The sequence below is a fragment of the Aegilops tauschii genome, chromosome 7 (assembly GCF_002575655.3).
Source record: "Aegilops tauschii subsp. strangulata cultivar AL8/78 chromosome 7, Aet v6.0, whole genome shotgun sequence".
In the NCBI taxonomy this organism is placed as follows: domain Eukaryota; kingdom Viridiplantae; phylum Streptophyta; class Magnoliopsida; order Poales; family Poaceae; genus Aegilops; species Aegilops tauschii.
Window position 1 is genome coordinate 30,091,603 of NC_053041.3, and position 23,292 is coordinate 30,114,894.

The following is a 23,292-nucleotide window of genomic DNA, read 5'->3' on the forward strand; positions in this document are numbered from 1 at the left end:
ATGCAAAAAGGACAAATCTATGACCTTGGGTTCATTAGCCCAAATACCATAAATGAATCGTCGGTTCAAAATAGAGTCAAAGATATTGAAGACAACTTGCTACAATCGTTCCTTCAACATCAAACAAAGGGAACATACTCTTTCCTTACAACTTCCAGTGAGTGTTACTGTCTTGTGCATATTTGGTTTTGCTTACTCGAGGTTATAGTAATGTAACTGATGAGTTATGCGTGCACAGGTTCCACTTTATTCTACTAGAGATTAAGCTTGACGGGGGACTAGTAACTGTCTTAGACTCGAGACGTAAAGATCCCTAAGAGTATGCGGACATGACCGCAATGCTCCAGAAGTAAGTTCAATCATTATCGCACCATATCGGCAACTTTCGTTCATTTCCTGATATCAAGTAATCATTTTCTTTGCATGGCAGGGTTTGGAAAAAGTTCACCGGAATGGTTCCAAGTCTACAGAAGGAGCTGCGATTTACACACCCCAAAGTAAGTAGTACTAGCTAGTTCCGTGCATCTCTCATTGATTCTTGTTTCATCAATACCATTATCATGCTTGATTATCAGTTTGATTGAACTCTATTCTCGTAAAGTGCTTATGGCAGGAAGGCGGGAATAATTTATGTGGATACTACGTTTGCGAGTTCATCCGCCACTCGACCCTCTGAGCGGGGCTACTCTGCCAAACAATTTGAATTACGTAAATAATAATATTCACAATTGTATTTTATTACCATCAATTGTGTTGAGTTTCATTCATATATATGTATTGACCCCCTTCTTTAAATTAGATGTGGGAGATGCGGCAAGAACTCCTACCACATGATCGCATACGAGCAATTCGGGAGGAATTGGCGGGATTTTTTCTTGACCACGTCATACATAAAGACGGAGAATACCATGTGGAAATTCAAATGGATTTTCGGTAGATGATGTCAGGGTTCGTAAGAGATGTTATATTTATATATGTAGTAGCGTCGGATAGATATACGAAAATTTGTTGTTCGACCAATCTCTCGGAGAAAGAGAGGTCACTTCTCTCTGTATATGTTCATGGCGATCTTCTATAATTAATGGTTCCTTCATTTGCTTACTAGCATCGAGTTCTCTCTATATGTGGTAGCTAGTGTTGACCAAGTACGGAGAAAGAGAGGTCACTTCTCTCTATATGTAGTAGCTATAGCTAACACAATATGAAACCCCTAAATTAACCCTCCAAAACCTCCAAATTAACCCTAAAAAACCCAGCGCCTGCGAGCTGCTGACGCGTGGCTGCCTTTTGGTCCCGGCTGGTGTTACCAACCGGGACTAATGGTCCTCCTCGGCGCCCCACAACGGCCACGTGGACCTCCTTTGATCCTGGTTCGTAAGCCAACCGGGACTAAAGGTTTTGGGCATTAGTCCCGTCTGTTTTGTCCCGGTTCCAGAACCGGGACTAAAGGCCCTCTGGAACCGTGACTAGTACCCTGTTTTCTACTAGTGTTCCCTCAGGCCGGCCAGTAGGGCCCGCCGGCTGCTGGGACCCGCCGGGTGCAGGTCCCGCTGACCGCCTGTTACTGTGGCACGCCGTTGCTTGCATCACGAAGTGGCGGGCGCTGACTCGCTACAGCACCGGCCGGGTCGCCGCCACCGATCCCAGGGCGTGGTCTCAGGGCGCACTGTAGCCACATCTACCTCGGGCGAGGGCGACAGGAGCACTGTAGCCACGTCCGCCCATCGTAGGAGGGGGGATATCTGGTCGTCTTGTCTGCCTGAGAGGGAGCCGGCCTTGCCGGGTTGAGCCTCGTTGTCGCGTCCAGCTGGCCCGGAGCTGGGCGGCTGGTTGGGAAGCAAGCCGGATGGCGGGGAGCTTGCCGCAGCGTCGTTTTAGAAAACCATTAGGTCCTGATTTGCCTACCCGGGGGTCATCCCGCCGACAACACCAAAGCCTAACATCTAATGCCGGAGGCCCCAGCCAAGCTACATACTGGGTTTGGGGTACAAATTATAAACGCGTACCGCAATACCATTATTATTTGATCAATGAAACCAACAAAATAAAATCTAAAGATTGTCGTTTCTTTGCTCATCCTTTTCTTGTTCTTGAGTACAAAAGTTGGACAAGCTAGAATCAGAGGTTGTCTATACGATAATACCTTCTTAGAAGGCTTGAACCTAGTTTTGTATATTCTTTTGCATACTGATTTATCCATAAAGGTATGAATTAAGTAGTTCCTTGGCCATCGTTCTCAATGGTGTGTCATACGGAAGTAAAATAAAAAATGGTCCACGAAGAGAGACGTCGGCGATGGTCCCCGACTCATTGCAGTTTCTTCTAAGTATTTCTTGTTGCTACATTATATATTTGTAGGAGCTTAGATATGACATTCTTAAAAAAACATCTAGATGTGAATTAGACAAACTGTTCGTTTAAAATCTCAGCTGATCCATGAGACACATCAAAAGTTTAGCCTACAATATAGCATCTCATGCATGACAACCAGCAACGGAGGGAAAACATAAGCATATCAAATGGTATTGACATACAACAAGTCATATATACAGTGGTGAGCAATGGCCAAAACTTTAGTTAAGTATAAACCAGATGGTAAGCGTGATGCTGACAAATTGTGTAACTCATGACGAGTAACAATACAAGCATGAAATTTCAAAAAAAAAAAACAAAAAACAAAAAACAAAAAAAAAAACAAGCATGAAGAGTCATCCATAATGTTGTCCAAGAAAATAATGCAAGAAGCGCATGATGCCACACGACGCTAGTGGTGTGCACATTGAGGCATTGCCGGAACATAATGTTGTCCATATGCAGTCTATATTGAAATCTCTAAAAAGACATATACTAGGAACGGAAGGAAGTAGCTAGCAGTCTGGTAAATTCAAAATACACTGGTACTAATTGGTTGCTCATGTGTCGTCGTGTTCTTCACGAGGAACTGCGCGCACGCCTCCCTCAGCGTCGGGCAGCCGTGCCGCTCGGCCAGCGCCAGGGCGGCCGCCACGGAGCTGGCGTCGATTTTCTTGCACAGTGCCTCCACGCAGAGGAGCTTCAGCTTTTCCAGCTGAAACCTGTCCGCTGCGGCGAGCAGCCGCTCCACGTTCTTTGGCGGCGCCGTCTCGAGCTCCGGCGGCGGTGAGTCGGTGTAGATGAACCGGAGCAGCGACTTGCACACGTCGGCGTCCATGTCGTTCACGAACAGGCGCAGATGGTCAGCGGTGGTGTTCGAGGCGAAGGCCAGATCCGCCTTGAGGACGGGTGACCGGGCCTCGAGCACCCACCGGTGCGCCGCGATCGTCTCTCCGTCCCCGAGGTGGATCGTCACGTCCGCTGTCTCCCTGTTCCAGATGGCCTCCGCGAGTTGCAAGCCGCGCAAGTCGAACGGCGGCTCCGCCGCAGCACGCAGCCCGTCGGTGGTGGTGACGTCGCAGAGGATGGACAGACAGTCTTCCACAAGGTACTTGTCCCTGTCCAGATCTTGGAGCCCCATGAACTCTGTCCAGCCCCATCCATCACCCCTGAAGTGGCGCTCATGTTCGAATTTAGTGCACGATGGTTTCAGGGCCTTGTCGAGTATGCTCATCTTGTAAGCCGCCGTGGCATCGCCGGTCTTGGCGTGGCTGTCGTGCATGAGGAAGAGCGAGATATGGTTCCCCGCCCCTCCCGGAACGCCGTTCGGGTAGCACTTGATGAACCAGTCGTGGCCGCCAGCGCCGAACGGGCTTGACATGACGGCGATGCCATTGGCCAGCTTCTCCCTTGCTCGTGTGAACTCCTCGATCCTGAAGACGTGGGAGCCGGATGCCTGCTTCGCGCGGACGGTGGAGGCGGTGATCTGCTGGCGGCCGGCGCCGCGCATGGCCGACAAGATCACGGACGTGGACATGGTGCGGCCGGCCGGGTTGGACCAAGGAAAGGAGACGATCACCTACGGCTTTGCAGATCGCGCGTTGGTTTGTACGGAGAATTAAAACGGCATGCGCGTGTCCTGTATGGCTACTTCAATCCATCTAGTAGAACAGAAGATCTTGGTTTCGTAGAAGTCTCAACAAAAATATTTTGTCTCCTAGATTTTTTTTTCTTTTAGCAACATTTTGTCTCCTAGAAGATCGTGCGGAAACCAAAGAGAGTCATGACTTGGGCTGCAATTCATTAGCAGATCTTGTTTCCTAGACCGGAAGTCTCAACAAAAATATATCGTCTCCTAGAATTTTTTCTTTTAGCAACATTTTGTCTCCTAGAAGATCGTGAGGAAACTAAAGAGAGTCCTGACTTGGGCTGCAATCGATTAGCAGATCCTGTTTCCTAGACCGGAAGTCTCAACAACATTATTTTGGGCGAACCAAGCTGTAATTTGATAGTTCACTACTGGAATCAGAGTATTTACCATCAGCCACTTTTTTGCCGTCTGCGACGGCAAAGGCTCCCGTTATTTGCCATCCAACTTCTTTGCCGCCTGTCACCGACGGCAAAGGTTCTTTGCCATCCGCTTTGAGAAAGCAGAATGTCCAAAGTGGGCAGGTTGCTTGGCAAATGTTGATCGCATGAACCCGAGTGATTGCGGTGATAGTGACTTGGTAATAATCATTTGCTCTTTATGTGTGCTTTCTCTAGTTTCCGCAATTGTTGAAATGTTGACTAGTTTTATGATGACATGTTGACTGTTTTCTTGTAGAAAATGATTGCGCAAGGCTTATTTCGAGAGAGGAACAACAAAGGAGGGAAGAGGAAGAAGAAATGAAGACCTTTCACTTTCCATCACTGCTTGAAAGAGCTCAAGGATGAGGAGAAGTGGAAAACTAGGGAAGTTTTCGATGCTTCGAAGAAGAAGAGTATGGTGGTGGAGGATAAATAAGATGTCCCTGGTGATGAGAGAAGGAGCCCCACCCCTCACTCGGCGACCAAGGCCGGAGACAATGATCTCATGGAAGAATTTGATGCCATCGTCATGGCGAGGAAAGAGTACGCGGAAGAAAAAAGATTTCTGAAGCTCAAAGAAATGGAGGAGAGGAGTGAATCCGAGCGACGGAGGGTGTCGGCCGAGGAGAAGAGGGCGGCAACCGAAGAGAGGTTGGCGGCGGCCGAGGAGAGAAAGGCGGCAGCCGAGGAGATGAAGATGGACGAGAAGAAGGCACTCAAGTTTATGTTCATGAACACATCTATTCTTGATGCCAAGGCAAAGGCGTATGTCGAACTTTGTCGTGATGAAATGCTCTTGAAGAAGCAAATGCTCATGAGAAGCATGATGGGAGGAGGAATGGGAGGTGCCATGGGAGGAATGGAGGGGGAATGGGAGGTGCCATAGGAGGAGGAATGGGAGGGGGAATTGGTGGGTACATTAACATGATGGGTGGTGCCAAGAATGGTGCCCCCTTCCCCCTCTCTCCTGCACCCTCCCCCTGGCCTGATCCGTTCCTTCTCTCGCCCCTCCGGATTCAGACGTTTAGGGTTTTAGCGCCGCCGCGTCTGGTCGAATCGACTCGCTTCGCCCTGGCCTGCGCCCGGGCCAACGCCGGCCCGGAGCAGGTGCGGTGCTCGCTGCCGCCGTTCGAGTCGCTCTCGGTTGCCTGAGCTCTACGCCGACTGTGACTAACACGAAACTAGTCAATTGCTACTCTGGTTCGCAGTTGTCTGGTTGCCCGTCAAAACCCTGTGAAATTTGCAAGAGAAGATGGTTCTTTGTAAGAGTAAATGAAATAATTGATAAATATGATTATGCAGAGGGAGTAAAGTAGATGGAGGTATCTGTGATGAGCTAGGGAATACAAAACCTTCATTTCAACAGAAAATATACTGCCTGTTTGCCATTATATTGCCATGCATTATCTAAGCAATACATACATGATGATAACAAATCGCGGCATGCACATCTGGTTTGTGGTCCGGTTTCGAGTTGACACTCATGCTCTAGGGCGAGTTCTATATCGTCTATCGGTTCGGCACACTTCAAGCCAGGGCAAGGAGGTCTCTTCAGCGATAGAAGGATGGCACCATGACGAGGTCCATCTTTCGTTTAAGAGAAGAAGGCACATTCTTCAAGTCGTTTGCCACTCCGAATTGTAGGTATTGTATTTGCTTCAACCTTGGTCAAGGCGCGCTCTTGTGTTTGAAGATTTTGACATTCTCAAGGTGTGTGTGTGTGAGTTTGTTGTGGGTTCATAATATGACCCCTATAGGATGTGATAAATTTTTTGGAACATTATGAAAAAAACTGAATGCACTTCGTGTATAAACTGGACACTCTTTGGTGAAGCATTGGAGCTTCGAACGAAAACTGTGTTAGGCGTGTATTTTGCCTCGTGTTTTATATATAAAGCAGAGAGATGCTAGACGCACGGACCCTTCACGGGGGATTTACGGGGTGATTAGGTCCTGATTGGTTGGAATTAAATTAAGTGAGGCGGGCCCACACCTGGAAAATCGCGGGGGGGGGGGGGGGGGGGGGGGGGGGGCAATTAGATGAGGGCACGTTGGGGGGGTCCGTAATAGTCCGTTGTTTTTCTCCGTGAGTGTAGTATTATCGTATAAAGCAGGGCAACACAGTTCGGCCAAAACACAAATGACAACCACCCAAAGCGCAGCAAACAGACCAATCGCAAATACAAGGAACTAGAGTACGTAATGGGAAAAGAGTAAACAGCAGACTATGAAATCATAAGAAGGGAGACGAGACGCTAGACGCTACGCTAGTACTGTACTTCAATCGCACATGTACCTCCCGTAGCAATGATATTTCCCTTTTCCTACAGAGATGATATATGATGAAAGAAAATGGAATGGGGGCCTTCTAAACCCTTCACCACCCTTTATCAGACTGATCCCACACGAGTCTGATAGTCCGGAGCATCCGTTGCTGCTCACGCAACGGCATGTTCTTGTCGAATAGATCCAGCAGGACAGAGGGGGCGAGTGTCTTGAGCTGCTCCAAACCATCATATGACGCCGCCACAGCTTCCAGGTTATCAGGAGAAGAGAGGAACCTCATACACGCCTTCCTCAGCGCCGGGCAGCCGTACCGCTCGTCCAGCGCCAGGGCGGTGGCCACGGAGCTCACGTCGATCTTCTTGCACAGCGCCTGCTCGCAGGCGGCCCTCAACTTCTCCAGCTCATACCTGTCCGCCGCCATGAGCAGCTGCTCCACGGTCGTTGCCGGTGCCTCCTCGAGCTGCGCCGGCGGTGAGTCGGTGTAGATGAACCTGAGCAGCGCCTTGCACACGTCGGCGTCCATGCCGTCGACGCGTAGTTCAGCAATGTTGGCGCCGGTTGTCGGGGCGAGAGCGATTTCAGACTCAAATACGGGGGATCGGGCCTACAGCACCCACCGGTGCGCTCCGATCCTCTTCCCGTCGCCGAGGTGGATCATCACGTCGGCTGCTTCCGCGAGATGTAAGCCATGAGGAGGCTCCAAAGGCGCTGGTTCCGAATTGAGTTGCTCGGGCGCCGCAACCTCATCGGTGGTTCGCAGCCCGAGGTCGACTGTGACGTCGCAGAGGACGGAGAGGCGGTCATCCTTGAGGTACTTCTCTCTGTCAAGATCAAGATCTTTGTGTTTCATGAACTTTCTCCAGCCCCAGTAACCATCGTCTGTCTCGAAGCGGTGATTCTCCATTATTTGGGTGCACGACGGCTCCCAGGACTTGTCGAGTATGCTCATCTTGTAGGTCGCCGTGACGTCGCCGGTCCTGGCGTGGCTGTCGTGCTGGAGGTGGAGAGAGACATGGCCCTCCGAATCTTTGATCCTGCCGTTCGGGAAGAACCTGATACGCCAGTCGTGGCCGCCGACACCAAACGGGCTTGACATGACGGCGACGCCATTGGCCGTCTTCTCCCTGAGTCGTGTGAACTCCTCGATCCGGAACACGTGAGAGCCGGCTGCCGGTGCCGTGCGGAGGGTGGAAACGGTGATCTGCTGGCGGCCGGCGGCGCGCATGGCAGACATGAGCCCGGACGTGGACATGATGCGGCCGGCCGCCCGGAGTTGACCAAGGACAGGAGACGATCGCCTAGGGCTCCTTTGTAGATCGTTCTTTCGGTTTGTATACGGCGGATCAGCACGGCATGCGCGCGTGTCTTTATATGGCTACTTCAACAGATGTGCTGAAAAAAAGGTCCATATCCAATGCAAACAAACCAAAGAGAGTCCTTACTTGGGCTGCAATCCATTAGCAGATTTTGTTTCCTAGGAGTCTCGCCAAAATTATTTCCGCGAAACAACCTTTTCTCTTCAAAATAACACTATTTGCATGGTTATATTGTAAATGAAAAATAATTATTTCCACATCCGGTTTTGCTATTCATTAGTCACCTGAAAAACGAGTTAATGTCAGACGATTTTCCACGGCGCTGAGCACAAGGAGACGTGTGGGCACCGGTGTTGAAGCGAATGGCAAACGACCCAGAGCCCGGGACGACGCACCAGCGGTATCCCAGAGTACAGGGGAGTTGGTGGTTGATTGTTCGGGTCCGTGGCGGGGTGTGCGCATGGGGCTGTCGAAGCCCGAGAAAAAAGTATGCCGGCTTGCCATGATGTTCCGGATTTAAGAGAAAAGGTTTTGCGTTCTACTAGTTGCCTAGTTACCGGAATAATTTGAACCGATTTGCCATGATGTTCCGGGTTTAAGAGAAAATATTTTGCATTCTACTAGTTTTAACTAAAAAAATGTTTTCTTATGATAGAGAATTGTTAAAATAAGAAGGAATAGGGGAATATTCGATCGTTCACTCCAAAATGAGAGTCCTATTGAAAAAGAAATTATCCAAAATAGAAAGAAGTTTTTTTTTCAAATTACCCAATCAGTGTCATATACACCCTCCGTTCCTAAATATTTGTGCTTTAGAGTTTTCAAATGGACTACCACATACAGATGTATATAGACATATTTTAGAGTGTAGATTCACTCATTTTGCTCCGTATGTAGGATTTTTTTAAAACTATCACGTTTTTTGAAGCAAATTCGAAAGCTATAGGATAGAAAGTAAAAAATTCAAAAGTATGACCCTGTCGGCCTTGCTTGGGCCGAAAAGGGAGTTTTCGGCTAAACTTTGGCCGAAAAGGGGACTTCGGCCCGCGGTTGACCGAAGACTGGCTTTTCTGGGCCGAAGACATGGCGTCGGCGGTGGCCCAGCCGAAAATAGTAACTTCGGCCACCAGCTGACCGAAATGGGCCATTTTCGGCCACGCATAGGCCGAAGTCGTTTTCGACCGATGGGCTGGATAAGCCAGCGCCGCGCCCGTCTTCTTCCTGTCGCCTCTGTTCTTCTTTCTCTGTAGGTCGCCACCCCACTCCGATCTCCTCCATTTGCCACCCATTTTCACATCCAAGCTATAAAATCGATAGATCGTAGCAATCCCCGACGGCCTACGGTGTTATTTCTTGCTATGGGATAGTTCTTGATGCGTTTGGGAGGAGTAGCCATGGTGGGGAGGAGGAGCCATGGTGGGGAGGAGGACGTGGGGTTGGGCAGTGGGTGGTGGTGAGGAGGAGCAGCAGCCGTGGAGGAGGAGGTGGTGAGGAGGAGGTGCGGCTTGGGGGTGACAGGAGTTGAACCTCCAGTCGTCGAGGGGGCGGCGGTGTCGTTGTCCGGTGGTGCAAGAACTCCGCGAGGTGGCCGGTGCCGCTGAGTCAAAGAGAGGAGCAAGAAGCTAGGGACACACGCTTCGAAGGTATAACCATGTCGTCACAAATTGATTTTATCTAAATTGTATATTTTAGTTAGTGTATATAAGTCATATTGCGAATTTTAGTACTAATATATTTGTGGAGGCATTTTAGCGCATAGTTCGTGTAGCGGGTAATATTAGTGTTCGTTGTGATTAATGAGAAGATGACAATGTCTGACAGGTGAAAATGTCTGAATCGGTAAATCTGACTGTTTACTACGGCGCTAGTAATGTTCGATATAATGAGTTGGGGGTTGATCTTAGCGAGTTTAAAAATGGCGTCATGACACTAGCAGACCCGGACAGACTGGACATTAGACAGTTGAAGTACTGGTTGACAACTAGTTTCGGGCTGGATCCTGAAGTATGTTCCGTCGGTATTCATGCATTGTGGACCAAATCCTGTAAAAAATGTCAAGTGGGAGTTGATGCCGATAGATAGGAGCCTGCATTGGTTGTCCCTGTTAAGACGCTGCCGAGACCGAAGAATCCACCCATATGCACTTGTGCAACCTGTGCCGAAGGAGGAGAATACCGTACAACTCCACAGGGGGTATGAACCCGGCCAAGGCAGTGAAGTGGCTAACGAGATTGTTTTATCCGGGTCACAACCACAAGATGTGGATGCTAGCCAACCCGAGAAAGGGTCGGACTACGTGCCACACAATGTTTGTGGTCCTGATACTGGGCAGAGTAGCCAATCGATAATATTAGCTGGTTCTGGTTTTGCAGATGGGGATGAGGAAGGGGATGAAATACAGAGGGTGATGGAGGAAGAGGACGAGGATGGATTGGTGGAGGAACTGGATTCTGAAAATTCGGAGGATGAAGTTGAAGTACCGATTCCTTCTGCATGGGAGCAGGACATATCCACCGGCCTTACGGTCAACGATGGTCGTGAGACTCCATGGCAGTATAATCTGAACCAAGTACAGATAGGGGCTATGTTTGATACAAAGAAAAAATTGAAGTATGCGGTGATAAAGTGGGCTATGTCTACGCAGAGGGTTTTCCGGACACACATATCAAGTCCAACAAACTATACCGTGAAATGTGTTGAAACAGGTTGTCCTGGGAAGGTGCACGGGCACGTGCCGAAGTATGACATCCACTGGGTTGTCACCATTGTCGTCCCACATAATTGTGTGAGGAAGAACCTGCTGGTGAAGCATCCGAACCTGACTTCAAGTCTCATTGCGCAACTCATGTATACTGAGATAGTAGAGAAGAAAGATATGGAAGCAAACACATCCAGACAGCAGTGAAGGTCAGATGGAATTATGTCATTCCTTATGGGAAGGCTTGGAGGGCTAAGCACAAGGCTATGGAGGAAAGGTTTGGGACGTTCTTCGACTCATATGATAATGTTGTCCGTCTCCTTGGCATACTGAAGGAGAGGAATCCCGGCACTTATGTGAACGTACAACACATGAGGTTGTTGAGTATACCAGATTTCAAGGTATTGAAACGAGTGTTCTTCTCTTTCGCTATGTGCATCGAAGTTTTCCAGCATTGTCCTCCTGTTATGTTTGTGGATGGTAATTCCTGACCAGGCAGTATAGAGGGCAAATCCTGACTGCTATTGGTGTGGACGGGAACAATCAAATCATCCCACTTGCCATGGCATTTGTGGAGGGTGAGAACTTTCCCAGCTGGGTATGATTCTTCCGGCAAGTGAAAATTGTCATCGTGAAGGACCGACCAAATATGTGTGTCATTCATGACAGACATGCTGGTATATTGAAGGCCGTGAAGACACTACGTAATTCAACAGTTGACGAACCAACACCTTGGAGGGACATGCAGAGCCGGTGGTGCATGCGCCATCTTGGAGGGAAAATACATTTCAGCCTAATGTATGAGCCATGCAACTTCGGCCTACACGAGACCAAAAAGGACTTTTCAGCCTAAACTTGACCAAAAAGTCTATTTCGGCCTATACTTGACCAAAAAGTTTCTTTTCGGCCAGGTCCCCACCATTTCGACCAAGGGTAGGCCGAAAAGGCTACTTCGGCCTAGAGGTGGCCGAAAACTCCCATTTCGGCCAGCGCGTGGCCGACGGGCTGCTACTTTTGATTTTTATCCAAATCATGCTATAGTTTCCGAAAATGCTATAAAATATGTCATAGTTTTGAAAAAAAATCCGTACGAAGTCACTTGTTGAAATCTCTAGAAAGACAAATATTTAATGATAACAAACCCACCAGCCCATATGCTTAGAATGAAGACACTTAGATTGCCATTGAAATCATTATCTACGACAGATAACATTAGCAAAAGTTTTTTGGTGAAGTAAAAATAGCAACAGATTAGTCAGTCATCAAGCAGGAAAAAGGAGTAACACAAAAAGGCTAAAAAGCAACTCTTATTCTTTTAGTGTTTACCCAACTAAAGGTAGTGTTGTGCTTCCTTGCAACCGTAAACCATGGTCTGTGTGGTTGGATCGTCGGGGGCAAAATGTGATGCAGTAAGCACCTAAAGAATTTACCATTTGGATGTGCTGATGTGAAATGAGAATTTGGGAAGCAAAGAAGGTATAATAAAGATCCAAGTTCTTCTTATCAACATTTTGCCAAATAGTGATATATTGGCACAGGCTAGCATGTTACATGTGTCCACCTCTCTTCCAAATTAACACTACCATCAATTGTGCTTGTGCAAACCCCGTGGCCTTTTGAATCTAGGTAATACTGTAGAATGTCCCAAAATTTCGTCCATTGTCAGAATAGTAGAACTTACAAATGCGCATATCAGTTGATCTATATCAAAGAATCATACGATTATCCAAATTCTTGGTGGGACGAGAATATATCAGGAAAAAAATGAAGTTCAATAGTGACCGCAGCTCTGTCAGATTGCTCTGAAATGGTGTCCCAGTCAAAAGGAGCCTTGTTATCCATTGGATAGGCAAATTACGAAATATACTGAATAAAGCTCCATATGGATAGGCAAATAATGCATACTTGGTTCTACTTCATTCTGGACCAGTTCAGAAAAAAATCTAAGGACGTGTCACCTGAGACTCTGAAAGAGAAAAAGAAGCTGAACTGCACACGAGCTGCACACATAAAAATTTATTCTGGGACTTGACTGCAACCTGTAGGAAAAGGAGGCAACACAACATTAAAAGGCCAAATTGGCTAGAGGAGGGACTAAAGCTAGAATTTTCTCAGTTCAACTGATGGCTCTCTTTTCATCTTGTCATGTTTATGTCCATGCAGCAATTAGATATGAAACAGTACAGAAGATGACACTATAGCTATCTAGTTCTTTTTAGCTGTCTGACTACCTTGCTGTAGCGGAGGCATATTTATTAGTAGCTACCAAGCAACTGCAGTTACCTGCATCACAACAAAGTAATCAGCCTGTGACAAACCATACAAGATCTAAAATTCAAGGAAGCTATATATTGCTATCGAAAAAGGTAACGTAAATGTATTGACCAAACTTAGGAAAACTATAGATTGCTGAAATGTCAATGGCTAAATGGACAAATTAAATTTCCTTCCGCCTCCATATGCTCCATCCCTTCACTTTGAACATAAAAAAAATATGGGAAAAAGCACACACATAAATTTCTTTGTTGTCCAAGCTACAAACATGAAATTGCATATTCTGAACACGCTGAAATATCTTGTAGGCATATTAAACCAGCACAAATTCATCATACTAAAGCACCACAGATTTTCTTGCTACTACATCAGTGCATATCCAGCCAACAGGCAAACCTGACGGACATCCATCCAGGCATAACATTAGAGCAGCACTGTTCAAAGTAATGCATCAAATTTGGGGATCCTAGATGAACCCTAAGGAAGAGAATCAAGCAAGCTGAAATCAATCCCGAAAAACAGAAACAAAACAAACCACCGCACGGGCCCGCTCTGCCGTGCTTGGGGCAAGCAGCCCAGCGCCGTCGCCCTGCCCGGGAGCTAGGGTTTCGTGGACCGGCTGGAGCAGTCAGCACCGTGGGGCAGCCACACCGGCGGCCACCGGCATTGCGTGCTCGTGAGACACCGAGGTCGGGGATGGCCACCCCGGGGTCCGGCGCACCCCGCCGTGCAGCAAACCGGCGGCACCATCGCCCAAGCAGGTCGCCACGTGGTGGAACGGCGGCATTGGGGCCTGAGTCAAGATGGCAATGGGGCCCCGAAACCCGCGTCCCCGCGGGTTTTTACCCTATTAGGGGACGGGGATGGGCGACTTTCTATCCCCGCGGGGCTGCTCATGGGTATATTATAAAGCCCGACATGTTTCATGGGTTTAAACCCGTTTGAGTACTACCCGAACCCGAAACCCGAGAAAACCCGTCAAAATATGTTATTTAGCATGCACCGATCCATCTTGACTCATGTGGCCCAAAGCCACAGTGCCCGAGCAGCCGAGCCCCACAGCGTCGAGGCCCTGGAGTACAAACCAACCCCTCACTTGGTCGCTGCAGTGTTGCTCGCTCTTCAGGCCTCTCTCTCTTGCTCCTGTTTTTTCTTCAAATGTTTCTGTTTTCATTTACTGCTCATGGGGACGGGTTCCCCGTGGGTTTTGAAAACCCGACGGGTTTAGGGGACGGGCAAAAATTTAACCCCGCGCACGTTGATGGGGACGGGACGGGTTTGCGATTTTCTCATGGGGATGGGTTTGGGCAAGCAAAACCCGGTGGGTTTCATCCCCGTTGGCATCTTGAGGCCTGACGGGCACACCGCGACGGCGGGAGAGAGCGAGAGAGCGAGTGAGAGGGAAAGGGGAAGGGAGAGAAGGAGAGGACGGGACGCGGGAGCGCGTCACCGTGTCAGGGTCGGGAGACGGAGAACGAGAGGAGGAAGACCGATTTTTTCTTTTTTTTGACGTAGAAGGTGTTAAAGTATGGACGACGATAACTGCCACACGTCTGGGCGTTAAGGGGTCCAGCCCACACGCCTATGTGTGGGCAAAACAACTAGCGCCCACACGCCTCTTTTTTTTCTTGCGGTCCCTCTCACACGCCTACGTGTGGGCAAAATGCATAACGCCCACACGACCTCTCTCAGCCACCTACCTCACAGTCCCGCACGCCCAGCGTGACAGTCACCACGTGTCCCCGCAGTTGCCATGGTCCGAACCCTCTTCAATGTCCGTTTACCTACAGTTGCCATGGTTGCTCAACTGCAGCTGTCATCTCAGGTCAAGTGCCAGATGCCATTTTGGACAACTGCAGCTGTTGCCATGTATGGTCTGGTTTACTATAGTTGCCATGATTTGAAAACTTTAGAGGTTGCCACCTACTAACATTAAGCAGTTGCCATGTATGGTCTGGTTTACTACAGTTGCCATGATTTGAAAACCTTAGGAGTTGCCACCTATTAACACTAGGCAGTTGCCGTGTAGCGCTACAAAAGAGATATGGCAAAATAACATGTTCGGGTAAAAAGAGAGAGTTGCCATCTGCTTACAAGCACACTAGGGCAGTTGCCGTGTACCCTGCAAAACATATGGCAACTGACATGTTCGGGTAAAAAAAAAGAGAGTTGCCATATGCTTACAAGCACACTAGGGCAGTTGCCATGTACACTGAAAACGCATGGCAACTGGCAGCTTGGGTGTGGGAGAGAAGACGGGCGTGTGGGCAAGATGGCAAATGCCCACACACCAGCCCTTGTGTGTGAGTGAAAACTGGCGTGTGGGCGAACTGCTAAACGCCCACACACCGGCCCCTCCGTGTGGTGAAACAGACGTGTGGGCGACCGGATGAATGCCCACACACCAGCCCAGTCCTACGTGGCACCACAAAAATGCCAAGATTCGTGCACCCATAAACGGACGCGGATCCACGTGTGTGGACGAGATGCAAACGCCCACACGTGTGGGCGTTAGTGTTTCCGTTATATTTAAGTTAGAGATTAGGATTAAAGAGATATAATATGATTAAATCATGTATGGCTATATACCCCACACATGGGTCAGATTAATACTCCCTCCGTCCGGAAATACTTGTCATCAAAATGGGTAAACGGAGATGTATCTAGATGTATTTTAGTTCTAGATACATCTATTTTTATCCATTTTGATGACAAGTATTTTCGGACGGAGAGAGTACAACATACAACAACACAATATTAGCCATCATATAATTCCAATATGGTATTAGAGTAGTTTGTCTAACAATGCTGATTCTAAAACCTTCCACCACTTTCATAACGCGCCGCTCCCGAGAAATTCCTTGAGGCGGGGCACCAATCATCAAAGATGAGATCGGTTCATTAGATTAGATTAGATCAATATCTTGAATTTTTTTTTCGAAATTTCTTCTTTAGCCAAATAAAATCCAGCGATCTCCAACCCGGCAGCCGGACGGCGATGGAACGGCGCCATGGGCGCTCCTCCCTCTGCAGCACGCGGGTGACATCGGCATCAACCTACGATTCTAGGTCCGGGCGCATCACCGAGCTACTGGAGCTCAACATCCGTCGGCTGCGACGCGCAGCATTGACCCCGTCGGACGCGCGCACGGGCGGGCGAGGACCAGATCAGATCTGCCTATGCAAGCGTCACCGATCCATGCGCTGGCCGCTGGCCCCGCCATGGAGCAGTACGACGAATAGCGAGCAGCCCAGCACCACATGCACGAGCGGGTGCATGCATCAACACCGGCTGATAACCAATGTGATAACCAATCCAAACAATTCAAAAAAGAAACACCAGCTGATCTACATCAAGCCGTCCAGAGCCTTCATCGACCTGCGCGAGCGCGTCTGTGCAACAACCGGCCACGATCCGATCGAACCGTCGACGAGCCAGCCGCAAGCAACTTCGAGTCAGCACCGGACTGCATCGGTAGGCTACGCTGCACGACGCGTCGTTCTCGGATCACGGGAGGGCACTTCACCGGCATCATCAGCCACCGGCGCACCGACTGTGGACCACGCACTATTCGAGCCATGTCCACGAGCCGCTGCAGCGAACATTACGTCTGCACTGCAACGAGCTATCTGCATCGACCCACGCCACATCATCGAGCTGTACTGCTACATCACGCCTAAAAAAAAAAATTCTTCGTCGAGCACAACTACGACAAGCTACCACGACATGCACCATCTGCACGCCATCAATTTCTCCGGCGCGACACGACATGGACAATTGGTCGCCGCGAGGGATGCCTTCAAGCGACATATTATCGTCGAGATGATGCTCCGACGCCATCGTCGACACTTCATTGTCAAGATCTTCATCAACGTGGTCTTCATCGCCATCATTGTCAACACACCGCCGCCGCCTCGTCCGCAAGACGGACACCTAGCGTCCTCTGACAGACTTTTCTGCAAGACGCGGCCTCAACGACGGCAATGACCGCGTCACGACGACGGCATCGACCGTGTCATCCACGACGGCACGACTGTATCGACACGGTGTCACTATAGTGATGACCCCTGCACGGCCACACGGTTCTGGCAAAGCCGACGTGTGCTCGATGGGTTTCCTCTGTTCCTGGTAAAACCAGTGGTCTCATCGCCGATGGCACCCTTTGACATTCGCAAGGTGCCTCGTCCTTGATTGCAGCTCCGTCATCTACAACATAGCGCATCTTTTTTGCGCCTCAGGCTTTGTGCGGCTTCATCATCCACGACGACTACATCAACAACCACAACTACCTCGACCACGACTACATCATGATTGGCTACCTCGACATCGACATACAGGGCTACGTCTACAGTTACTCATCGGCACAACTCTAGTCAACAGCGTCCGCGTCATCGCTAGCGTCCATGCCACTTCCGCTGTGACTGCGGAGGGAATAGAGGAGAGACGCAGTCACCGCACTAGGTGCCGACCCATGACGCAGTGATGATGATGAAGCGGAGAAGATGACGGAAGTGCAAGACTTCAAATTCAGTCGCAGTCATCCGCTTGACCCCGCTATGACTGAGGGGGAATGTTAAAAGTATAATTATGTTCAAGTTAGAGATTAGGAGTTAAGAGATATAATAGGATTAAATCATGTACGACTTGCCCTCTACTCTAGGTCTCTCTCATATATCTACCCACACATGGGTTAGATTAATACAACATACAACAACACAATATTAGCCATCATGTAATTCCGATAGAAGGACCTGGAAGGAGAATCGGAAGCCGGTGTATATATCTCTTGTGGTACACAACATGCATAGATGTAGCCATGTGGAAGAAGAGGAAGACGAAGCTGCCTGGAGTTGTAGAGAGAAGCCCCGACCTCGCACAATGAAACACTTGGGGTGTGTGCATATTTTGGACTAGTTCTGTTACGGTGGGACACGCGCGATGCTGAGTGTTCGAGCAGAAACCATGAGATGAGACTGGCGGGTATTGGCAACAGAGCGGTCGTTGTGCGCGGAAACTGTACGCGGGTGCAGGAGGCTAGCTGTGGACTAGCACAAGACCAGGCGTCAGTCGCCATCAATAGCAGTGATACAGTGATAGAGGTGCACACGGCGTAGCACCGTTAGGGCGACCATACCTAATAAACAACAACAGGGACGCTTGGGAAGACGCGGATTGGCGGATGTTATATGGATATGGAAATACATGAACGTGATTACTCATTCTACTTTGCCATCAATACGATCTGTTTTATTCCGAAGAAAACAATCTCTGAAAACATCATTGAACATAGCAAAGGAAAGAGAAAAAGAAAGATGTTACACGACCGATTTGATTACGAAAGATCACAATGCAATAGGCATAGACAAGGGGGACCCACCCTTGTTAGCAAGCCATCTTATTGCTGGAACAGGGGAAACGGGAAGAAATCAAACACTCTGATGATTAAAAGGAACATGTAGGTAACTGCAGGCTGCAGCAGGGTCGAATATTGAATGATTTAGATGGTATAAACACCAATCGAAGTGACGAAAATGTTATCAGTGTTTGCGAAGAAGCCCACCACCGTCTCGTCCTCCGGCACGGTATAACTGAAATTTGGAGTGCCGTTGTCAGCTCCAAAAGGACCATACGTTTTGTGGGTGGTGACAATCTCAAATTTTGACAGCCAGCCCTCGCCTCCTCTCTGAGCCCCATTGATCTTTTTCACAAACTCTGATGGGCCAAACTTTATCTGTAAAACAACACATAATAAGTTAAGAGGAAAAAAGATATATCATCAAGTATTTATTAATTAGGTGATAGAACAAAAGATATACATAGGTACAAACTCCATACCTCCCAAAAAAGATATAAGTCTAAAATAATGTTAGGTCAAACTATCTTAATTTCCATAAAAAGATATTACATTATATCACTAAATAAGCAACTATACGTACTCCCTCTCTCTTCTTTTATTTCAGAGGTCGCAGTGCTTTAAGTCAAACGTTAATAACCATCTAATCATTTTCAAAACATCCTTATAGTTTCACAACATATATATGAATTATATACTATAAAAGTATTTTTCATAGTAAATCTAAAAAACAAATCTTATATGTTATGAATCTATATAGTCAAAGATACAAATGTTTGACTTATAACAAAACTAATACGACATGTAAAAAACGTAGTGAGTATGATTTTACAAGTAATATATATTTTCATTATACTATATATATACCTATATTTGGAGTCATACCGTTTGATAATATTTTCCATAAATTGATGTCAAGTTTAGGTTAGTTTAGCTCTAACCAAACATAGATTTGCACCATCCTTTCATGATGAAGCCAGGCATAAACTATAACATGATTTGCAAAACAACTGCACCCCACATGCATGGCAAAATATGAAATCTACTCACTTCGGTCTTGCGCAAAGGATCAGGATGTACTCGACCCCAAGTATCAGTGGTGCGGATTTTCCCGTCTTCGTCAACGTAGGAAAATTGAAACCCTTCAACTGCACCTACATGGTAGATTGTCACATTTTCAAGACGTTGGGATTTGCCTTCCATTTCCCGAGGCAGGGTGCCTCTATTTCCACCAACTGTTCCTCTCTTTGTAGGTGAAGGGACGACCTGAATATGAAGGATCATGCATCATGATTCACGATTGTTGGTTTAGCCCAACAAAATGAGGGAGTGAAGGAATAAAGGAGAGAGCCAAACAGAGTCATAGGGCAAAAACGAAGAGTCGTCCACCTCTCCTCCCTCAACCCCTTTTATTGGGGGATTTGGGAGACCAGGTCCTCTTTATGTCTCACGGTAGGGTTTGTATTTACAAAAACACTACTAGGAGCTACAAATGGGCCCTTGGTGGGGTTCGTATTTACAGGCTAAAAATGGCCCTCCAAATATTATTTTACAGGACCTACTAGGCTATGTAATTGAGACTAACATGATAGTAGCGGTCCGCAGCGTATAACATATTCCAACAATGAGCTCGATTTGAAATAACAGAAAAGAAACGATAAGTATTTTACTGCATATATAATGCAAACTGATCAGATAACGACACCACTTGAATATATGATGCAAAGAGGACGACCTGAAATTAATTACACGCTTACCTCCTTCATGTGGCAGAAGAATTCAATAGTAAGCGCATGTGTTAATGTACTGTTTGTTATACTATATACTCTTCTCTGGATGATACCGCGAGCCATTGCGAATTCACCGGTCCCACCTACAATGGCCCAATCATTATCTGCTACATCCTCATCATTAGCTCCCATAACCTGAAGAGTGGACCCTTCGAACCTGCATGCACAATATATATAATCGCTTTTGCTCCTAGATAATAATTAGGCCATTCTCGGCAGTGGTTTCATGCCCCGTAGACTCTCATGTATTATTGGCCTTACATGTAAAATAAAAACAGTGGAACGAAACGATAAGAGTTACTCTACGTACCTTCCGACCACAAACGCCAGGGTGAACCAATTGCTCCATTTGCCGGCAAGTGTGTGCATGCCGTGAGTTTTGGCAACAAGTTTCGCCTTGGAGCCAGCACCGTCATAGACCCCCCAGTTGTTCACAGCAGTTTTACCTAGCCCTGTCACGGCATTGGGCTGTATCACGTCTGACTGATTCGCGTCCCAGCCCGTCAAGATCTGGCGCAGATACAGCCTGTCGACGTTCACCTTGGCGTTCTCCGCGATTCCACCGAAGCCACGAGTGACCTTGAAATTGGGGGAGACGACGCCTACAGGGAGGCTTCTGTTCACCATGGAGACATCAGAGAGGACGCCGATGGTCTCCATGCTTGGGTCGGAGACGTCGTCGCCGCAGGTCTCCATGGTGGGCTCTTCGGTGGGTGTAGCCATTGCTAGCTAGCTAGTGGTGGCGGTGCGGTACTTGACTCAACTTGTGTAAGTTGTCTTTCTATGAAAGCTGATAAAACACAGGTGCGTACGTACTCCTATTTATAGCCCCGGACGGAACTGCAAGCTTGCACACACGGGATAAAGTGAGATGGATGCATGCGACTGACGGGACGACTATGTGGGATAAAGTGATAATATGCACACACAGCAAGGCACACCCCAAATCTTAATTACATCCACTAGTTAACTGACGACAAAGGGAGTCGTGTATCACGGGCAGCAATGAGAGTCGTGTATCACGCGCAGCAACCTGGTCCATATCTATAACACGCACAAAGATATACGCAAGGTGGTGTGCGTGATACACGAGCCCCTACAGTGAGCAGACCCCCATATAGGCAGCCTGTGTGTGGCCAAACGAAAAAAGCAAATAAAGTTGTGTCAGTAGAGACAAAGTGAATCGTGTATCACGCACGTCGATGTTTCACGACATGCACAAATAAAGTAGGAGTCTATCCACACACACATGTCCATGTCAGTGGGCCAGCACTGTTTATTTGTTTGTGAGTGGCAGAGAATTGCGGGCCACTTACTCAGCGCGTGTGCGCCGGTAAGAATAGCAACGCGCGCGCACTTAAATTAACAGCAACGCGCGTGCGTCAGGAGAGCCGGGCAGCGCACGCAGGGACTTTGACCATGATTGGTTCGATGCCAAAAGTTGGCATGCCAATATTTGGCAAATGGCAAATGTTGGCTACCAACTTTTTTTCTCAACTCCACAAAAAGTTGTCAATATTTGGCAACTTTTGATTTTGCCAAATGTTGGCTTGCCAAATATCACTACTGAAAGCTGACGGCAAAGAAATAGCTGATGAAACAGGTTATTTTGCCATCAGCCAGTACTTTGCCGTCGGCTCGCGGACGGCAAAGAGTTATTTGCCATCAGCTGGCCGACGACAAAGAACCTTGTTGGCCCACAGACGCAAGGCTATGGCTAGGTCAGCTCTTTGTCGTCTGCCATTTCTTTGCCGTCCGCCGGCTGACAAGGAACAATTCTTTGCCGTCCGCTAGGCTGACGGCAAAGAGGGTAGGGGACCCACCCGGGCACGGCGTTGAATCGCTAACCTCCCACATCGTGAACGCCTGCGCTCTCTATCTCTCTCTCTCACCTACCAGCCCGCCGCCGGCGCCCCATCCCCTATGCCCATCGCCGCGCCTCCCCGTCGTCCTGCCGCCCCGTCGCCGCCCCCCGCCGCCCCTCCCCGCCATCCTGCCGCCCCGTCGCCGCCCCCTCCCGCCCGTCGCCGTCCCTCCCCGCCGTCCTGCCGCCCCGTCGCCGCCGTCCTGTTGGCGCCCCGTCGCTGTCCCCCTCCCGCCCGTCGCCGCCCCTCCCCGCCGTCCTGCCGCCCCGTCACCGCCCGTCGCCGCCCCCCTCCCGCCCGTCGCCGCCGCCCTCCCGCCCCTTCGCCGCCCCTCCCTGTCGCCAGCCAAGCTCTTCCACCTCCCCACGGTGAGCCCCCTCTTCCACTTCCACACCCCCCTTTTCTTTTTTTCTTTTCTGTTTTAGATATTAGATATAGTTTTAGATAATAAATAGTTTTAGATAGTTTACATATTAGAAAAGAAGAAGGAAAAAAGAAAAAAGAAAAAAGGAAAAGAAGAAAAAATAAGAACAAGAATAAGAAAAAGAAGAAGAGGAGGAGGAGAAGAAAAAAGAAGAAGAAGACGAAAAGAGGAGAGGGGGAGAAGAAGAAGAGGGAAAGGGAAAGGAAGAAGAAGAAGAGGAGGAGAAAAAGAAGAAGAAGAAGAAGAAGAGGAAGAAGAAGAAAAGGAAAAAGAGGAAAAAAGAAGAAGAGGGGAAGAAGAAGAAGAAGAAAAAGACACGTTTTTATACTTTCTTATTTAGGGTTCCGCCACGTTTTGCAGTTCCTTTCTTTTCTTTAGTTGAATGTTTTTATACTGCTAGCTAGTTGCCTAGTTTGCTGACCGAAAGAAGTTAAAATAGTTATTATATGAAATTCAACTAAAGTCAACATTTTTGACAACTAGTGCTACTAATAAATTCAACTAGAGCCATCATATGTCCACAAGTGGATTGTTTTTTTGAATGAGAAATGATAACTTGGGGTAGTTGATTATCTTCTGCTCAAAATTTCTTATGTTATAATGTTGTAAGGGTACTAATTGGTCTTTTCTGCTGCTTATCAGAGATGGGGGAAGCCGCCACCGCAGACTCCGCTCTGCCACATCGGAGTACGAGTTGGATGCTTTCGAGTTCTTTAGTATCATACTTGGGACTTCAGTATCATCCACGAGGCAGGTATATAAAAGGAGAGATCTCCCATTCACCCATCTCATTATGATAACTCTGTTGTTTGCTACATCACTCATTGTCCCAAACTGAAGAGGCTGCCTGACACTTTTATGAA

General features: G+C 48.1%; 1 protein-coding gene and 1 pseudogene across 1 annotated transcript; both read right to left on the bottom strand.

Moving 5' to 3' along the window:
* Positions 1-2,884: 2,884 nt before the first annotated feature.
* LOC109765095 (uncharacterized) lies at positions 2,885-7,960 on the bottom strand (annotated as a pseudogene).
* Positions 7,961-18,222: 10,262 nt separating this feature from the next.
* LOC109765094 (uncharacterized) lies at positions 18,223-21,027 on the bottom strand. The gene is made up of 4 exons (XM_020323881.4): positions 20,451-21,027; positions 20,108-20,297; positions 19,401-19,616; positions 18,223-18,728 (listed from the first exon to the last, which is right to left on the bottom strand). The coding sequence occupies exons 1-4, from the start codon at positions 20,861-20,863 to the stop codon at positions 18,495-18,497; spliced, it is 1,053 nt and encodes a 350-aa protein (XP_020179470.1). The 5' UTR covers positions 20,864-21,027; the 3' UTR covers positions 18,223-18,494.
* Positions 21,028-23,292: the final 2,265 nt, after the last annotated feature.

Excerpts from the sequence above, each read along its gene's own strand:
- LOC109765094 (XM_020323881.4), bottom strand. The coding sequence starts at position 20,863 with ATGGCTACACCCACCGAAGAGCCCACCATGGAGACCTGCGGCGACGAC. Across the intron at positions 20,298-20,450 it reads CTGGCGTTTGTGGTCGGAAG|GTTCGAAGGGTCCACTCTTC; the intron begins GTACGTAGAGTA and ends TTGTGCATGCAG. Across the intron at positions 19,617-20,107 it reads TCTTCTGCCACATGAAGGAG|GTCGTCCCTTCACCTACAAA; the intron begins GTAAGCGTGTAA and ends CTTCATATTCAG.